Source organism: Priapulus caudatus, unplaced genomic scaffold (genome assembly GCF_000485595.1).
Source record: "Priapulus caudatus unplaced genomic scaffold, Priapulus_caudatus-5.0.1 Scaffold167, whole genome shotgun sequence".
Lineage (NCBI taxonomy): Eukaryota > Metazoa > Priapulida > Priapulimorpha > Priapulimorphida > Priapulidae > Priapulus > Priapulus caudatus.
The window spans coordinates 99960-118898 of record NW_014577228.1 but is presented as its reverse complement, the minus strand read 5'-3'; the positions used below and the strand labels follow the sequence as shown (position 1 = coordinate 118898).

Below are 18939 nucleotides of genomic sequence, written 5' to 3'. Positions count from 1 at the left end.
TAAGGTGGAACACCATAGACAGCATAGATCTCTGTTTCCTCATAATTTCAACAGCTGTCATATAAATACTGATGTTACAGACCATGGTGGCAGCTGGTTGTGAGGCTATACATGGTTCATACAGGAGGACTGAAATTTTTTCCAAGGACTTTTCAAGGACTTTTCAATGACATTTTATCGGAAATTCAAGGACATTTTATCGGAAATTCAAGGACATTTTATCAGACATTTTATCGGAATTCATACACAGAACAAAACATACCTGGATTAATTTAATAACCCCATTCTTAATCACTGCATGTCACCTCTAAAACTTACCTGGATCACATTAATAAACCCTTGTAACTTCTACAACATACCTTGATTTACTGACTGATTTTACTGACTTACTGTAATTTGTGATCATCATTTAACTGTCTATCGTGTCTATAGCTTTTTATGCTCATTTAATGCAATTTTTATTGAGGTTTGCACATTATTGATGGTACAAAATTTCTTTTTATTACAGGCAAGGATTCTTTCTAAAAATTCAAGGACATTTTCATGCAATTCAAGCACTTTTCAAGCACAAAATCAACATTTACTAAATTCAAGTACTTTTCAAGGACTCCCCTCAAATTCAAGGACTTTTCAAGGACTGTGCGAACCATGCTATAGGTATCACCCCAGCATCAACCGTACATCCATTGCTGCACACGTACGCGCACCCTTATAAATGCAATGACACGCGTACAAACACGGAAAAATTTGTCACCACACGTATCTAAATATGAATCAGCGCTGCGAGCTTGCGACCCATCTTTGCCCCCTCGATCAATCACGCCTCGCACTTCTCTACTCGTCAGGCCATCCTTAAAAAATTATGTTTGCTGTCCCCCGACTCATGATTTTTAGTGGGTAGGTAGGTAGGTCTTCTTTTTTTTTGCGAGGCATAATAGTTATTTTAAGTCTGTCCTCATGTTTGCAACACATGCTTTGTGTTTCAGTCTTTGTCTGGCAAAAAAAACTTTTGGGTTGCGGCTATTTTCGTGGGTCGGTCAGAGGACAGCAAACATATAATTTTTTAAGGATGGCCTCAGACTGAACACATGATACGTGTTAACAGTAGTTCATGATCATGAGGAAGCTGTACTGAAGCCACATTGCAGTGGCTGCAGCTGCCTGCAGTTTGCTTGCTATCTGCTTCGCTCTCTCTCAGGCTACGCGCACGGAATCAATGCTGAGCACACCGTCAAATCCTTTTATGTAATGGCTCTCTATCAACATACAGCAACCTCACAGATAAACGACTGTTTGCTGGTAACCGCTTGCATGAAAGCGATGGCAAGATTCCATTTCTTCGCATCCCTCACTATTCAGATTCCACTATTATCCAAGTTTCCAGCAAAAACCAAAAACGTTACAAGATTTCATTCATTCCCTCACATCTCTCACGATTCAGATCCCATCTGCAAAGTTTCACAAGCTCTGCAAAAAAACCAAATACGTTTATAGATATATATATGTGATAGCGGGATGCCCGGCGTTGCCCGGGGAAATCAGTGGCGTTACTCAGCTGGTGACCGCTTGGTTGAAAAGAAAATACCCCAAAAAATCTAACTACTAGGCTACTAGTATGCTACTCACTACAAAAATACTTGGTATTAGTTTTATCTCAGAAAAGTTATCAGATATCAGTTATCAGATCAACCACAAATTTGCATGAGATTATCATAATGTCATAACTTTTCAGCCTAGAGAGTTGTTAAACAAATTACAAATTCATGGCAATAGCAAATCCTCATATTTTTAATTGGAGATTTTTGAGAGATTCCCTCCCATTTCAAACGTCAAGAGAACTAAATTATGAAATAAAACGGGGTTCAAAAGCCAACAGCAATGACTGTAACTTGTCAGTCATGTATCAAGCTTCCCCTAGAATCCGTTCAATTCGGGTTAAATTCAGGTCACATGCGCGCATGTTCATACAGCACTGTCCACTCTACAAGGGTCACTGGCCAGGTTAGGACCCTCACTAGCCACTGGCTAGCACCGCTATCATATTAGGCAGTAAAGAACCCACCAGGGTCTAGGCTTTATATACATGACTAGCAGGCTTGGTTCAGTGACCACTCTGCAACAGATTCGCATCGAGTTACCCTGACCAGTGCTTGTGCTGCATAGCCGGACTACATGCACACACATCCAAACAGCTGCATTTCATAATGCAACCCACTCCCTCCGGACTTACCACTGGTCAGCGAACTGACCACTGCCCAGCGTTAGACCAGAATAGCAGAAAGTTGTGACTGGAGGTCACTGGTAGGGAATTATCATGGCTACCTAGATAGAGCCGGCTGAGATAACCAGAGCACACCTCCCTGCATGCTGGCAGTTATCAGAGCTCTGCAGTAGGCCAGTAGTACAGTGAATAAAGTTGGACAGGCTTGTTGTCAAAACAAAATTAATCTTTAAATTAGTATTAACACTAGTTAATAACTTTTTCTCATAGACGGCGATAGAAACATCGTAAAGTTACAATGTCCTCATACGCAGTGTGTATAGAGGTCTGGTCTATGAGAAAAAGTAATGCTAAGACTAATTTTGTATCTGACAACGAGTCCCCGGGGTTTGAGTCAGTGTGCAACCAAATCCAATAAACCACAGATCGATGCTATAAAACCAATTATTACCTTTTAAGACCTTAGACAAAGGTAGACATAGTATCTACACAGGTGGAGCCAGTATCTACACAAGTGGAGCCAGTATGTACACAGATGCTGAGATAGAGTCAGTATCTACACAGGTGGAGCCAGTATAACCACAGGTAGAGATAGTACCTACACAAGTAGTTCTGCTACTACTTGATACTACTTGTACTTGGTAGTTAGAAACAACGTTCCTAGTATTCGAATCGAATTGCACTGAAGTCGTATTCACTTTGTTATCACTGAGCTCCATGTTGTCACAGATTGCTCACCGTATAAGCATGCACGAGTGTTTTTTAGTCTGGCAGACTGGCTGACACGCGCACTCCGACCTTGCGAGATTACCAGTGTCTTAAACGCTCTCTCTACAGCCGTCACGTAACACAGTGCAAGCACAACCGCGAAAGAGTTAGAACGTGCCTTTGGTCTTTACGAAGTCTGCTGTACAAAGCGTGAGTGTTGCTAGCACGAACGCAGTCTTGCATGAAAGAACAACAAAACCGAGCCGGCTAGCGGCGACGTTCAGCGAGTGAGGGTGGGACAGCTTTGTATTTAATTTTAATGCTATGAACTGCTGCGTGTGTGCTGAGATTGCAAAAAAATCACAAGGCACCACCAATGAGAGTACGGATTTAAGCAGCCAGCCAGACGGGCACTCAACTGCGAACTTTTTCGACAAGGTTGCAACCCTCTTCACCGTAGCGCTGAAAGTGAAACTACATCACATCGCTATGCACGCACACACGCCCGCACGCACAGACCGTGACAGACGCCAACACGCACACACGCCAGCACACACATACAGCAGCACGCGCATACACCCGCACGCACATACACCCGCACGCACAGACGCAAGCACGTACATACACCCGCACGCACACCCGCACGCACGCACAGACGCCCGCACGTACACACGCCAGCACGCACAACCAGTGCAAACCCTAATGCTCACAATCGCACGATTCGCCGCACACAGGAATGTGGGTCACCCGCTACCCCCCCCCCCAGTACGACACCGGACCCCCGGCAACTGGCTCAGCAGCTCTTCCCAGCTGAACATTGTCACACTAGCTACTTCGATTTTATAGCAGAAAATCACAGCGACGCTGATCGAATAGAATACAAGCTGAACTTTGAACAACAGAACCTGAAAAATAAGCTTTCATTTCGTCAACACAGGCTAATGTTAGCCAAATACAAAGCTGCCAGAGACGGCCTCGTGCGTACCACAGTGACCACACCATGTATGAACACACAACTGTACTGGATAAATGCGTTATATATCATTTAGAAAATCGAACGCCTAGCAGTGATATTTGATGTGATAGACCTGCAAGTCACGCCACACGCATGCATGATGATGCACGCACGCACGCACAATCGCATAGCTACAACACTAAACACACACCGCCGCGTTGGCGCTAACCTAGCTCTACTCCCTCCCTCTTAGGGCTAACGCTCCATTAGGAGTGTTCCCAATTTTGATATCATTAATGATTAATGATTAATGATTGATAATCCTAACCCTAACCTAAATGACATTAAACCACAAACTAATATATGACCATGACCATATATATATATATATATATATGTTCAGTGGGCTATAGTGGTAGAGCTAGCGTTAACGCAGCTCGCATCCTCTCACTCCCTGCATGATAACAACAACACTGCAGGGCTACCCAATAGGATTAGGAGCGCGCGTTTGCCCACCAGCCCCACTATCCGGGATGCGTGGACGTCGACCACATCCTGCCACATCTAGAGCACTCCACTGCGAAGCCGCTCCAAGGCCATAATACAAATATTGTTTGTTTGCCCTCACCTGACCGACTCGCAAAAAAGGGGCCCGACTCAATTTTTTTTAGGATCTTTCCCATTCTTTTTTTTTACAAATTGTATCATTGTACATTATATAAATCTGTAGGCAATACATTATTTGTACCAAGCAAAAGAAACATTCAACATAAAAGGTATCTCCACACAAGCACACCCGAGCATGTAGACACCATGCTGAATTTGTAAAAAGACCCCCCTCAACAAAAAATAAAAAGCTTACCTACCCAAACTTTTCAGCCTGGGTCACGTGAGGGCAAACAAATATTTTTTTAATTCTGGCCCAAACTGGGCTGAATGCCAGTGCACGCGCACGCAGAGGGAGGGGGTGCATAAACACCCACCCACGCACACACAGAGCAGGGTCTACAACGTGCAAATGCATCAGCTAACACCACACGCTCTATGGCTGTTTAAACAATGATACGATTGTAGGTAAACACAAATTCTATTTGCTACTAGTCTTCGTGATTATGTAATCTCTATCGCGACTATCGCCCTCGTAATTCCACGTAAATGCTGTTCAAATGCTCCTCCGCAACACAGTCTCACCGCACGCACGCCAGTATGCACAGACGCACAGACAGATAAAAGCACAAATTCCATCTATCTGTGAGCTTGTGCTTTATCTTTCTGTGTGTTTGCGCACAGTGGCGTGCGTGTGATGAGACTGTGTTGCCTTGGTGACCTTGGGGACACATTCGTTACCGAGCATTAATTTCAGAACATTCGAGCGCAGCAGTGATTGGCTAGAGCTGCCTGTGATTCCGGGAAAGTGGAGAATTTCCTTGCAGGATTGCAGGCTGCAGGCGTGTAGGCGCGACCACCTATCTGTATTAATTGTGCGCGCGAGTAATTTCTAAGTAAACAACTTTTAACACTAATTACGCACGTGCACTGTTACATTTCCTTGCAGGATTCTATTGAATATTAACAACAACAACCAGTTCAATGAATAGAATCGTCATGAAGCCTGAGCTGAGACGGGGATGCTTGCTGCATTGCTCAGCATCCGTTCTACATCTGGAGCCACGCACATTTTCTATTAGTTTGAAAAGGGAATGCAACTCATCGCTATATATTTGTGTAACCTGACATACACAGGTACACGTAAATAGGTACTTACACATGCACGCACGCACACACACACACACACCTACGCACATAAGAACCTACACACATGTACACACACAAACAGCAGAACACTGTTGCAGAAATACACGGCTAAATGAGATACCTAGGGAAGCTCACTGATGAGTTAGCGTGTCGGAGGTGTGGGCTGGCTGGCCGGCGTGACTCGGTACAGAGCGCGATGCCAACAAACTGTCTAAACCTCTCGTCGCATCGCAGCAGCAGCAGCAGCAGCAGTCGCCCCGGTGCTGGTGCAGGCAGCTAGAATGAACAGTACACTCAAGATTAGCTAGTTCCCACATCACAAACACACACACACACCCACACACACCAATGCATGCACACACACACACCAACGCACACACGCACGCACGCACGCACACACACACACACACACAAACACACACTGATGCATGCATGAACACACGTGCGAGCGCACACGCACACACAAAAACGCGCGCGCACGCGCACAGTAAAACACACGTACACTTCCATGCCACTGGCAGCAAGAACAAGTCGGCACCTGCAGCTACAGCACACACGCGGCCATTGACTATATATAACAACATGGTGCCTAACTCGCCGCCGCAGTTTCCACAACTCACCATTTTCAATCAGTTATAACTCTGGTGTTCCTGCAGGTGACGCCACTTTCCAACTATCGTTGGAATCGCGGAAGACTGCTGAACAAGCTACACCCGCCATTTTTGACAATCGGCCCGCCAGAATGCGCTCAAATCACAGTAATTCCTCAAATATCCATGCGACACCATCCTTCGAATGCTACCACGCAAAAGGGCGGCATGCCCAACTGCTGGCGGCTGCGCTGATTGGCCATGACTCACCCGCGATGTCAACAAACGTAGTTGCGCAGCCTGTCTGCACGTTAAACTTGCTGCAGCCAATCAGCGCAGCCGCCAGCAGTTGGGCATGCCGCCCTTTTGCCTGGTAGCATTCGAAGGATGGTTTCGCATAGATATTTGAGGAATTTCTGTGATTTGAACGCATTCTGGCGGGCCGATTGTCAAAAATGGCGGGTGTAGCTTGTTCAGAAGTCTTCCGCGATCGCGGACTATGGCGGCGAGTTAGGCACCATGTTGTTATATATAGTCAATGGCCGCGTGTGTGCTGTAGATGCAGGTGCCGACTTGTTCTTGCTGCCAGTGTTCCATGCATGCACACAAACACACACACACATATGCACCCGTACCATGCACGTACGCACGTATGCCCCCCCCCACCCCACACAAACAGCTATTTCCATCCAAGTTCACTCGTAGGAAAACTGATTGGGACATCGCTGCACCGCTTGGTACAGATAGCCGTGGACGCAGGGCGATTAGTACTGCTCAGCCTAACAAATAAAAATCCCGGGTTCCTCACACGCCCACCGAGATGCACTATCTACACTCGAGTCAAAACATCATTCCATTCGTGACTGTAGATGGGGGGAGAGGGCTACAGCTGATATGCCAGATGATTATTTACACTGGCCTACAGTAATACAGTACACAGTACTAGAAACTTGGTTTTCTTTCCTGCAAGATGCCCATCTGAGCAGCTTATCATAACCAAACAACTTACTATATATATGACATACCTTAATAGGTACATAAAGTTTTAACTAAATTCAGAATAATTACATGAGTTACCTCTTTATCGCCATTTTCTAGCTTAAGTTTCGCCTCCTGCCAAGAGGCTTTCTCAAAGCTAACTGATGATTGTCAATATTGACCACTACACCATCTGGTGGTCAAAACTGATTATCATCAGTTTGCTTTGAGAAAGCCTCCTGGCAGGAGGCGAAACGTAAGCAGTACGTTTCCAATCTTCACGGTTGAGTAAAAATTAACCCTGTTAGTGTTATATATATTAGTTTTAGTACCAACCGAATGAACATATTTAATGAGTTAAGCAAGGAGATTTCAATAACATAACAAGGTACATTTCAACACCTAAGCCAACTGTAGTCAATATATATATGCAACATTAATTAGAAGTTATTAAGCACATGCTCGGATGAATGGTCAACGCAAGAGTATGAATATGATCAATGATTATAGCAAGGTTTGCAAGCAAGCCGGGCAGCAAGCAGCAGTTGTGCTAATAAACCATAGTTAAAGCATCAAAGTTACAGTTTCTATTCCAAACAATGGCCAGTTGTTCAGGATTGCTTTTATTTAAAAATCACATTGCGCCTAAATTACCGTCCATACTCATTTCGATGTGCAATTTTGGTCAAGCATATGTAACACGTACACTTCAAATTTGCCGCAAATTTCCCATGAAGCCGATTTGTAAACCGGACAAGTACATGAGCAATGGCGGCGCATTGCATTCTGGGAGCAAAATTGCAGTAGAATTGCTCCCAGAATGCAATGCGCCGCCATTGCTCATGTACTTGTCCGGTTTACAAATCGGCTTCATGGGAAATTTGCGGCAAATTTGAGCAGGATTTCTCATATAATTCTGGGTAAAGTATGTGGTACCAAGTTGCAAAACGTATATTTCGAACAAGTGATCATTCAGCTACACACAGATGCCAATATCATGGCGTTTGGACGTTTATTTCTTGTCTAGTGCTGCGACAAAAGTGGAGCGTTCTGGAATTTCTGTGAAAACGCTTTCTTACCTTCTCTAACCTACTGTGTATTTGTGCATGCACAATGGCGTGCGGGCTCACAGGCACTTGAAACGTTTCAATAAAATATAAATGCTAAATAAATACGAAATCTAATACTAGTACTACAAAATTCTTAATGTTTCTATACTCTCTTTCACCTATTATTGCCGACAGTTTCCTGTCAATTCCGTGTAAATGTTCTATGCACACACACTACCGCCGCCATTGCTCACTGTGCACAGTCACTGTTAATATATATATTAACAGTGACTGTGCACAGTGAGCAATGGCGGCGGTAGTGTGTGTGCATAGAACATTTACACGGAATTGACAGGAAACTGTCGGCAATAATAGGTGAAAGAGAGTAGAGAAACATTAAGAATTTTGTAGTACTAGTAGTAGTATTAGATTTCGTATTTATTTAGCATTTATATTTTATTGAAACGTTTCAAGTGCCTGTGTGCGGGCTATGTGTTGCAGCGGTGTATTGAACTTCTACTTCTACTTCTACTTCTATACTGGACAGTCCCTAAGGAATAAACGTCCAGGGCTATAGCTAGCCATGGTGTGTGTGACCTAGCTTGGGTACAGCCAGGTAGTTAGCCTTTTTTTAGCCGAATGGCACTGAGGGTGGTCACAGCCAGAGTTTTTTTGCGCCCTCAGTGGTTCTTTTACGTCCCCATTGGTCTTAGTATTACTATATTTACTAATACTGGAGACGGGTTGAAGTGAAGTTATTAGGTCAAATCAAACATTAACCATCATTTTATTATTGAAAAGGTCCAAGTGCCTGTGCTCTACCCATTTATCCTAGAGTGGGCCGCGGTCAAAACGCAACAAACATTAAATTATAGCGGCATCGACGAAACACAAACAGAGGGAGGCTCAAGATCAGCAATTGTTTTACCTCTTCACATTACTATATTATGGAAACGTTACATTATATATTACAGCTAAATCATACAAATACTGACCTATACTGCGATGAAGATCTGAACATGAACGTGCAGTCTTCCTACTCTAGCTCGCTCCCCAGATATCAACAATTTTACGCGTCGAAATAGTGAAATGGCGGAGGGTCAACAGCTATGACGTCAAATTGATCACGTGAGAGCATGCAAACAATTGAACGCGATGAATAATAAATGTTAGATTACGGATTTTTTTCCATAAAATATTGAAAAGAATTTTTTTATTTGAAATAATTACTAATTTGTAGCCTACAAGAATAGCTATAAATTATTTTTATTATCATATAACTAAAGTTTATTAGTATCATCAACGTCAATAGTGGTTTTTACTCAGTATTTAGTCCTTAATTTCTTGATTACACACTCTCTTTATATGCTATGTTTTCTTTGTTTCGCTCGCTATGCATATATTTATATATATGTTATATGGCAGCGAGAAATACCACAGTGAATTGGCGCGGATCGAACACGGCACCAGACAAAACATAAATCAATTTTGCATAAATCAAGTGGTGCTGGAACCTAGCATAAGTCTTTCGTCACAAATGGTTAAAACCAATGGACAAAGACAATATATCAGATCTGGTAATATGCAAAAATTGTAAAAAACACTATGAACCCAAAGCCAAAGCTGTGTATACACACCAAAAACCACTCCCTGTGGGCGCAGACAATAAGATTTAGTCTGAACCAACCATACTGAAAAAATTGAATCGCATAAGAAAATCACCCCTTCGATTACATACGTCATAGAGAGAGTACACCGTAATAATTATACAAATAATAATATAAATATGAGACACTAACAACCAAGTTTATTAATAATCACAGATAAACATTTGAGACATTCAGTCTTCGAATTTAGCCGGGCGTCCGACGCCCGAGACATGTAGACATCTCAGCAGACATGTAAACATCACAAGCTCACTTGCCCAATGGGCTCCTGCTTAAATAATGCATAAATTATAATTAACTTTTCACACATTTTTGCGCACAAGGGTTTTACGTAAGCGTTGAGCTTCCTAACCCCCAGCCACTTGTCAGAAGACAAGTGGCATCCAGGTAAATATCCAGGTAAATAACTGGCCATTAACTAAAGGTTTTTACTTTAAAATGACGAAATTCTAACACCGGAAACGAATGCATGGCATCTAAAAGTTGTCTGGTGTACACTTCTTTACTCGATATTCCAAATATATTCTTGCAAAATATATGGGCAACTATAGAATGTCATTCGGGCATGCACATTTTACAGAATACTTGCCCTAATAGAAAGTGGCTCAAAGTGGTTTTGTTTACTAATAATGACCACATGTTTTATACATACGTAATTGTACCACATAAACTACCGAATGTACAGTAAGTAGTGACCACCATGGAGTTCTAAACATAACAATAAACCAGCTATCGAGCTAGAATTTGATCCCTCTTCTATTACTTTTATACTTCACATCGAAGTACCGACAGATCCACAATCAGCAATCCATGTTCCGGGCCTCGCTTCTTATCAATATACGACACTTTCCCCATGGTTTCCGAACGAACTGCCAGTGGGTATATGGTCCTAGCGATGTCTATAATCTATCTGCACAGAGGTGCAAAACTTCAGAGCTGCACACTCATTTTACTGGCTTGCATTCAATGCCTGGGAAATTTATATACACAGTGTTTCCATACCTGCTTTTTATCTACCTGTGGGTAGCTCTGTTCTTATTTGATCTCACCCTATCCGGTTGTAGGACCGTACCTCATCCCTCGGCTTCTTGCACACACTATCTCTCTCTCAACACTGCTCTGCTATGTCACACTCCTACCTCATATTAGCCTCGCTTTTAGATAAAGGGCTCACCTAACTAACTGTGCCACAGCTAACTCTCTGCCCGCCATCAAACAACAATGTGTACGTAGTCCATGTAAACATAGACAGGCAATATTATTCAAGTTGGCAAACAAATTAAAATCGTCAACTAATTTGGTGTCACATCTTCATTGCAAATCGCAGCTTGGCTGATCTACTGCGTGGGTTATGGTGTACTTCTTCTTCAGTTGGAGTTATCACCTTCTTCCGCTGGACATCCCACATGCGTGTGTCTGCACAACATTTCATCATTTCGTCGGAGTGCCACAAGTTTGAGTTGCGATACTTGGCGCTCATTGTTGGACTAAACTGAAATGGTAATCAAAATTGCCATATCACATATCGAAGCAAAATAGTACAACCAAGAATATTAATAAGTTGCCTGCAATCCATACATAATGATCAACAGTAACACCAGGTTAGTTGCTATATTATAATCTCTGAAGTATTAATGCAAGAAGACAATACATTTTCTCCATAGTAAGTTGTTGACAATCGTATGGGTAATCAGCACCTTCTCATCGATATCGATCCCGTGCAGATGTCGCTTCACGACACGGTCCTCCAACGAGTGGAACGTCATGGCAACAAATTTTCCACCAGGTCGCAGATAGCGATGTGCCAGCGTGACCGCATTGAACAGTTCATTTAACTCGTTGTTAACGAATATGCGAATTGCCATGAATGTCTTGGTTGCAGAATGGTTGTATCGCTGGATCATGTCCAATCCATGATCACTGCAAACAAGCAACACATTTTTAGGTATAAATTGTTAAAAACCCAAGACACTCAAACATTAATGCCACAATGCAGTACAGATTATTAATTATTAGCAGATTATTAATTATTAGCAAATTATTAATTAAACCATCTCTCTATTCACGGAGACCAGAAACATATTTATACATGTATAGTTTGTATGGATAATGGATATATATACATATTTTCACAGGAGCATCTCTTCATTCACTAATAAGCCAAAGTTGCTAAGTTGCTACATTTATTTGCAAACTTGCAAGATTTCTCACCTCCTTGTAGCGCTAGCAACGACATCTGCTAGCTGACCGGTTGTTGTGATAAGTCCGAAGGATAGGCGTGTCTCTGCAATGGCCTTTGCTATGCATTTGGCCTGCCTTTCTTCTCCATAGCGCTTGAGTATTTTTGCCAGATCGACCTCCTCCATGTGGTTAACTACATCGTATGCTGTGGGCTGCTTCAAGTCCCTACATCACAATAATACAGGTGGTGTTGATAAAAAGGAGACAATATATTTTAAAGCTCATTATAGTGTGGATATAAAACCTGCAGTTGCCATGGTGAAATAACGATATAGTCACATTCAGAATGTCCCCATGACTAGCAGGTAGACTTCACATACCTATTGCAATCCATGCGCATGTCGAGGGGTCCATCATGGCTGATCGAGAAGCCTCGCTGACCAGTGTCCATCTGCATTGACGAGCAGCCAGCGTCCAGCAGTATCCCATCAAAGCTCTGCTCCTTAATGTTCTTCTCAGCCATCAACTCAGCAAGCTCAGAAAACCTTCCCAGCAACGGTGTCAGCATGTCTCTAGAGAAGAACCGCCATCAAATGCCTTCACGAAAAATATCACAAAATCTTAGCATAACAAATACATCGATTTTAATAAACACACAAAGACAGCTTATAATAAATAGACAAATATCCGAGTAATCTGGCTATGCATTCTCAACCTATCTACCCATATTGCAAGGCCAGGTTTTGTGCCATTTTGTTGGCAACCGGATCTCTATCCAGAGCAACGACTTTGGCTCCTCGCTGTAGCAGTGCTTTGGTATGCCCACCAGCCCCAAACGTCATGTCTAGCAACACCTGTTCAATGAAAATGTGAGAATGAAAAACATTTATATATTATTTAGGCTCAAATAGGCAAGCTTTATAAATTGTGTGTTGAATTCAAAAAAGGTGACACGTAAATTTCGTTAAATAAAATTAATTCTATTAACAAAAATGTACACATCTTACTTTGCCCAGTTTCGGGTCCAGTAGCTCTAATACTTCATCCAACATAACTGGGACGTGGGGCGGTTTTCTAACATCTGTCGAGTCTTCATTTGAATGTAGTCCCTGACTTTCCCCTTCTAGAGCTGATGTGCTTATTGACACATCACTGATAAATGCCACATGATTATTTTTTGGTAAACACTGAACAGAATTTTGACCAGACCATAAGTCTTTGCCTTCATTGCGTTGCAGGCACGTAGCAGCAGTGAATACCTGCTGCAACCTGGCTAGATTGCGCAATCGCAACACAGTCACCAACAGAGCTTTGCTGTTACGATCACAGGCATATCTGAGGCTTGTAGAAAACAATCGCACAGTTGCAGCCATTTTCACTTTAAAGTACTGCTTATTTTTCAGTTTATATTCCAGCTAATATAATAGCGAGTGGCATTGTTTTCAGTATAGTTCTTCAGAATTTCTATTTTTCTCATTGCATGGGCGTTTGGGTGTTCCACGTTTCCACGTTTTCAAGCACACATGCTCTTAGTAGAGATGTTTGTAACTTCTTTCTCTCCTCTAAAAATGAAATAGAACAACTTACAAGAAGCAAACAATGCTGAGAGACATACTCTCTGCTCAAAATCCTGCAATCACATATTATTTGCCACGCCCTTCTCTTCCTCTCTGTCTCTCTCTCTCTCTCTCTCACACTCTCTCTCTCTGTCTCTCTCGCTCTCGCTCTCGCTCTCGCTCTCGCTCTCGCTCTCGCTCTCTCTCTCTCTCTCTCTCTCTCTCTCTCTCTCTCTCTCTGCCTGTGTCTCTGTCTATGTCTCGTCTCACCCCCTCACACACATGCCGTTTTTATCCTCTTCATCTTACTTGAATCTTTTTACACCAAAACTCACCAGGGTGTGTGATTTTCTTCAGAAGAACTGCTAGTTGTTGCCTGTTGTGGTTTCGCAAGAATTTGTGACAGTTTCGTACAGTTGCTATAAATGGAAACACAAAGAAATACTAATAAAACATACTTCTACAAATTAGTGCACAATTAATAATCTCTTCAAAGAATGCTTAAAAACATATATATAATTCAAATTATACTGGAATTAATGTGAACATTATACTTAAAAATCAAACAATATAAAATATTACATACCTCCTACATAAAGGGTATTTAGGAATATATTATCCTGTTTACCAATTTTTTTGATAAATGGAAGGGTTGTGGCTAAAAACCTATGTGGTCCTCTCCTTATCCGAACAAAGATGGTATTGGTATAGGGGTTTAAATACTTCACTGCAAAATATAGTAAATTGTCTTAGTGCACATCAAATACTGATTATATTAGAAATTCTGTTTTTCGCCATCTTGCTAAGTTATTATATATCATTTACCATCATGAATGCTTCTTTGCATTCTCATAAAAATAACAATATTCATATATCCATTTTTATTAGTCTTAGCTCTGAAGTATTTAATGTTGCCATAGGGGGCTTTTACCATTGCAGGATATGCTAAATGCTGCAGAGCCATAGTCTCCATGACTTTTATGCACTTCCTCTTTCAGTGAATGGTAGACTTCTTGACTTGTAAGCTTCTGCTCCTGTACACTACGATGTGTACTGGCGTGCAGTGGGTGGACAATTTCTAGGACAAAATATCTGCAACATATTAACTTACAAATCCAATTGTGCTCGAAGCGAGAATGAGAGAGACAGAGAGAGAGGAGGGAAGAGGGGAAGAGAGGGAGATAGATAGATAGCGAGGGAGGGGGAGAGCAGGCAGAGAGACAGACAGACAGAGAGACAGACAGAGAGACAAACAGACAGAGAGAGGGAGAGAGAGAGGGAGGGAGGGACAAAGGTAAGAAGGGATGGAGGGAGAGAGGGAGGGAGGGAGGGAGGGAGGGAGGGAGGGAGGGAGGGAGGGAGGGAGGGAAGGGAGGGAGGCAGGGGGACAGACAGACAAACCAGAAAGACAGTTTACTGAGCACCATTTCTTGTACAGGCACTTGAAACGTTTCAATAATAACGTGATTGTAAATAAACATGAAATGTATGAAATGTGTCTTAATGTTAAAAAATGTATTCTCTATCGACCAATAATACCAAGTAAATACTGGTTAAATGCTCCTCTGCAACACACAATTTCACTGCACGCACACCCAACTGTGCACAAACTCACAGAAAGAGAGCAGGTTGGCCAAATTTGCACAATATCGTTTCACACAATCACAGATAAATTACACAAACAACTGCCTCCATTCTGGTATCTATGCCGAGCCAAATGTTCACTCATTCGAATTATAACTCTTGCAATTTTGTACCACATTCTTTACCTAGAGAAATCTGGTAAATTCCTAAGGAAAACATCCGCTCCACGTCAATGTAAATGGATGCAACTGATCGTTTAAACATGAGTAATGGCGACGAATTGCATTTGGGGTTTGAGCGCTCCCTGATTCCGAGCTCCAAGACAAGCCTTGTCACTCACTTCCAGGCTAAGCCAGCTTAACTCGCGCAGAAATGATGTCAGACACACACACACACAACTACGTTCATTGGCTTCTGTAGTTAACGTGCGTTTCAAATAAGAAACAGGCACTTGCTCCCAATTACATTGCCTCACAAATTTACCAGATTTCCCTGGGTAAAGTGTGTGGTACCAAAATGCAAATTTTACTTCAAACAAGTAAACATTGGACTACGCATAGATATCAGAATGGAGGCAGTCATTTGTGTATTATCTGTGGTCTGAAATGAAGTGAGTGTTGTGTGAATTGGGTGCTCACGCTTTCCCACCTGCTCTATCTTTCTGTGAGTTTACGTGCAGAGAAAATGTGTGCTGCAGAGCATTTGAATTGCATTTATGTGGGATTACTAGTTGCTAGAGACTACATAAACATTGAGACTTTGGTAGTAAACACATTTTGTGTTTATTTACCATATTTTTATTATTAAAACGCTCCAAGTGCCTGTAATTTCTTGACATCTTTCACTTAAAGACTGGTCTATGAATGCCGTGGTCACCATTCTCACCTAGCTGTAGCACTATAGCTCTTGTTGTTGCCACAGGCCATGCTGGACTTGGTTAATTACCCTGTGGCAACAAGGGCTGTAATACCACTAGTACTACTACTAGGGGGCACCAGTTAACTCGACCCACCCGCCAATTCGTCTTGCATTGTCGTGAATTTAACTTCCTGCAGGTCAGTTAGCTCGGCTCATGGGTGGAGATGATCGACCCTCCTGGAGATCGGGCAGCTCGACTTGCCGGTTAATTCATGGCAGATGTTTCACACGTTCTGACGTCGAAATGTCCATTATTATTATTAAATCTTTATTTCATATAATTCAAAATACAAATACATGTACTGAAATTGAAAAGAGTCATTTAACCTTTTATGTGTAGAGCATGATAATCATAATAAATCACAATTAAACAATCAACAGTCTGCATTTAGTCCGAGTCGAGCTGCCCGATCTCCAGGCAGATCATCTTGACCCATGAGCCAAGCTGGCCAACCTCCAGGCGGGTAAACTTGACACATGAGTCGGGTTTGCCGGCGACGTACTAGTAGGACAGACTAGTACTAGTAGTAGTACTAGTAGTAGTAGTAGTACTACTGGCTCTAGGATAGAGAGCATGTCCAGTAATAAACATCATCCTATCAGTATCACATCCTATCCTAGATACAATAATGTAACACAAACCCAGGATAGGGTTACAACGCGTCGCTATGGTTTTCTGTGGAGGAAGTTCAGGGAACCCCTGAGTGAATCACTCAGGGCGGCACTCAGGGCGGTTTGCTGGTGCGTTTTCAGAAACTAGAACTTCCAAACTGGGTTTATTCTCAACACGAACCTTTCTCCGCTATCTTGGAACTTACTATGTATCACAATACTCTGTATTTAACTAATATAACCGGCCGAGACTATAAGCACGGCGGCTGTGTGGCGGACTCAATATGGCTATACGCACGGCGGCCGTGTGGATAAGATTCAATATGGCTATACGCACGGCGGCCGTGTGGATAAGATTCAATATGGCTATACGCACGGCGGCCGTATGGCCGACTCAATATGGCTAGGAATGAGGAAGGGGAGAAGGGAGAAGGTGGTGGAGAAGGAGGAAGGGAGAAGCTGGTGGAGAAGGAGGAAGGGAGAAGCTGGTGGAGAAGGAGGAAGGGGAGAAGGAAGCAGGTGGTGGAGAGGAGAGGGAAGAAGCTGGTGGAGGAGGAGGGGAGAAGGGAGAAGGTGTTGGGAAGGAGGAAGGGGAAAGCTGGTGGAGAAGGAGGAGGGTGAGAAGAGAGGTGGGGAGAAGAGGGAGAAGCTGGTGAGAAGGAGAGGGGGAGAAGGGGTGAGGAGGGGAGAAGCTGGTGGAGAAGGAGGAGGGGAGAAGCTGGTGGAGAAGGAGGAAAGGGAGAAGGAGGGGGAGAAGGGAGCTGGTGGAGGAGGAGGGGGAGAAGGGAGAAGCTGGTGAGACTGGAGAATGAAGGAGGGAGAGAAGCTGGGAGAAGGAGAGGGGAGAAGGGAGAAGGTGGTGGAAGAAGAGGCGGGGAGAAGCTGGTGAGAGGAAGGAGGGGGAGAGGGAGAAGGTGGTGGAGGAGGGGGAGAAGGGAGAAGGTGGTGAGGAGGAGGAGAAGGAGAAAGGTAGTGGAAGAAGGGGAGAAGCTGGTGGAGAAGAAGAAGGAGCGAAGGAGGGGGAGGGAGCTGGTGGAGGAGGAGGGGAGAAGGAGGAGGGGATACAAGAGGGGGAGAAGGGAGCTGGTGGATGAGAGGGGGAGAAAGGAGAAGGGGTGGAGAGGGAGAAGCTGGTGAAAAGGAGAAAGGGGAGAAGGGAGTGGTGGGAGAAGGAGGAGGGAGAAGGCTGGTGAGAAGGAGGAGGGGGGAAAGCTGGTGGAGAAGAGGAAAGGAGAGAAGGGAGAAGGTGGCGGAGAAAGGAGGAAGGGAGAGAAGGAAGGGAGAAAGAAAGGTGTGGAGAAGAGGAGGGAGAAGCTGGTGGAGAAGGAGGAGGGAGAAGGGAGAAGGTGTTGGAGAAGGAGGAGGGGGAGAAGCTGGTGAGAAGGAGGGGGAGAAGAAGAGAAGGTGGGTAAAGGAGGGGAGAAGCTGGTGAAGAAGGAGGAAGGGGGAGAAGGGAGGAATTGGTGGAGGAGGGGGAGAAGCTGGTAGAGAAGGAGGAGGGGAGAAGCTGGTGGAGAAGGAGGAAAGGGAGGAGGGGGAGAAGAGAGCTGGGAGAGGATGGGGAGAAGGGAGAAGCTGTGAGAAGGAAGAAGGGGAGAAGGCGGGGCAGAAGCTAGGTAGAGAAGGAGGAGGAGAAGAAGGGAGTAAGCACTGCGTGAGAAAGGAGGAGTAAGCTGGTGAGAAGGAGGAAGACTACGACAAGCTTCTCCCTCGCTCCGCTTAGACCAGCTCTCTCCTCTCCTCCGTCCCAACACTCCTATCGCTTCTCCCCCTTCTCCCGTCCCTCCCTGCCTACTACCGAGCTTCGCTTCTACCATCCCTCCTCCTTCCACCGCTCTCTCTTCTCCCTACAATTCTCACCCCCTCTCTACACAGCACACCAGCACAGCTTCTTCGGCCATGCCTCCTCCTCCACGCACCTGCTCTCTTCCTTCCTCTGTCCACTAGCTATCTCCCCCTCCTCCAACAAGACCTCCTTCCCCCTCCTCCGTCCACCATACGTTCCCTCCCCTTCCTCTTTCTCCCACCAGCTTCTCCCCCTCCTCCTCTCGCCACTCAGCTTCTCCATCTCCCTCCTCGGTTCGCCACCACCTTCTCTCGTTCTCCCTTCCTCCTAGATCTGCGCCGTTCCTTCCCACACCTCTGCCTTCTTCCCACTCTCCTCC

General features: G+C 44.0%; 3 protein-coding genes across 3 annotated transcripts in view; all 3 read right to left on the bottom strand.

The window, feature by feature from the left end:
* LOC106806547 (myotubularin-related protein 4-like) overlaps window positions 1–9356 on the bottom strand; it is an 18101-nt gene extending 8745 nt beyond the window's left edge. Inside the window, exons 1-2 of the mRNA XM_014808523.1 lie at window positions 9252–9356; window positions 5761–5915 (exon numbers count right to left, since the gene is read on the bottom strand). The gene's annotated coding sequence lies outside the window, so the exon portion shown is untranslated. The remainder of the gene's footprint in view (window positions 1–5760; window positions 5916–9251) is intronic.
* A 685-nt stretch (window positions 9357–10041) lies between these two features.
* LOC106806564 (probable methyltransferase-like protein 15 homolog) lies at window positions 10042–13568 on the bottom strand. Its single transcript, XM_014808556.1, has 6 exons — window positions 13112–13568; window positions 12828–12958; window positions 12485–12676; window positions 12135–12329; window positions 11621–11843; window positions 10042–11415 (listed from the first exon to the last, which is right to left on the bottom strand). Exons 1-6 carry the CDS (start codon window positions 13475–13477, stop codon window positions 11227–11229), a joined length of 1296 nt encoding a protein of 431 aa, XP_014664042.1. The 5' UTR covers window positions 13478–13568; the 3' UTR covers window positions 10042–11226.
* The window catches only part of LOC106806565 (ribonuclease P/MRP protein subunit POP5-like), an 8782-nt gene continuing 3312 nt past the window's right edge, over window positions 13470–18939 (bottom strand). The window contains exons 2-5 of the mRNA XM_014808557.1: window positions 14592–14752; window positions 14247–14387; window positions 13996–14079; window positions 13470–13666 (exon numbers count right to left, since the gene is read on the bottom strand). Of these exons, the coding sequence (XP_014664043.1) occupies window positions 13578–13666; window positions 13996–14079; window positions 14247–14387; window positions 14592–14752 (475 nt within the window). The 3' untranslated portion in view covers window positions 13470–13577. The remainder of the gene's footprint in view (window positions 13667–13995; window positions 14080–14246; window positions 14388–14591; window positions 14753–18939) is intronic.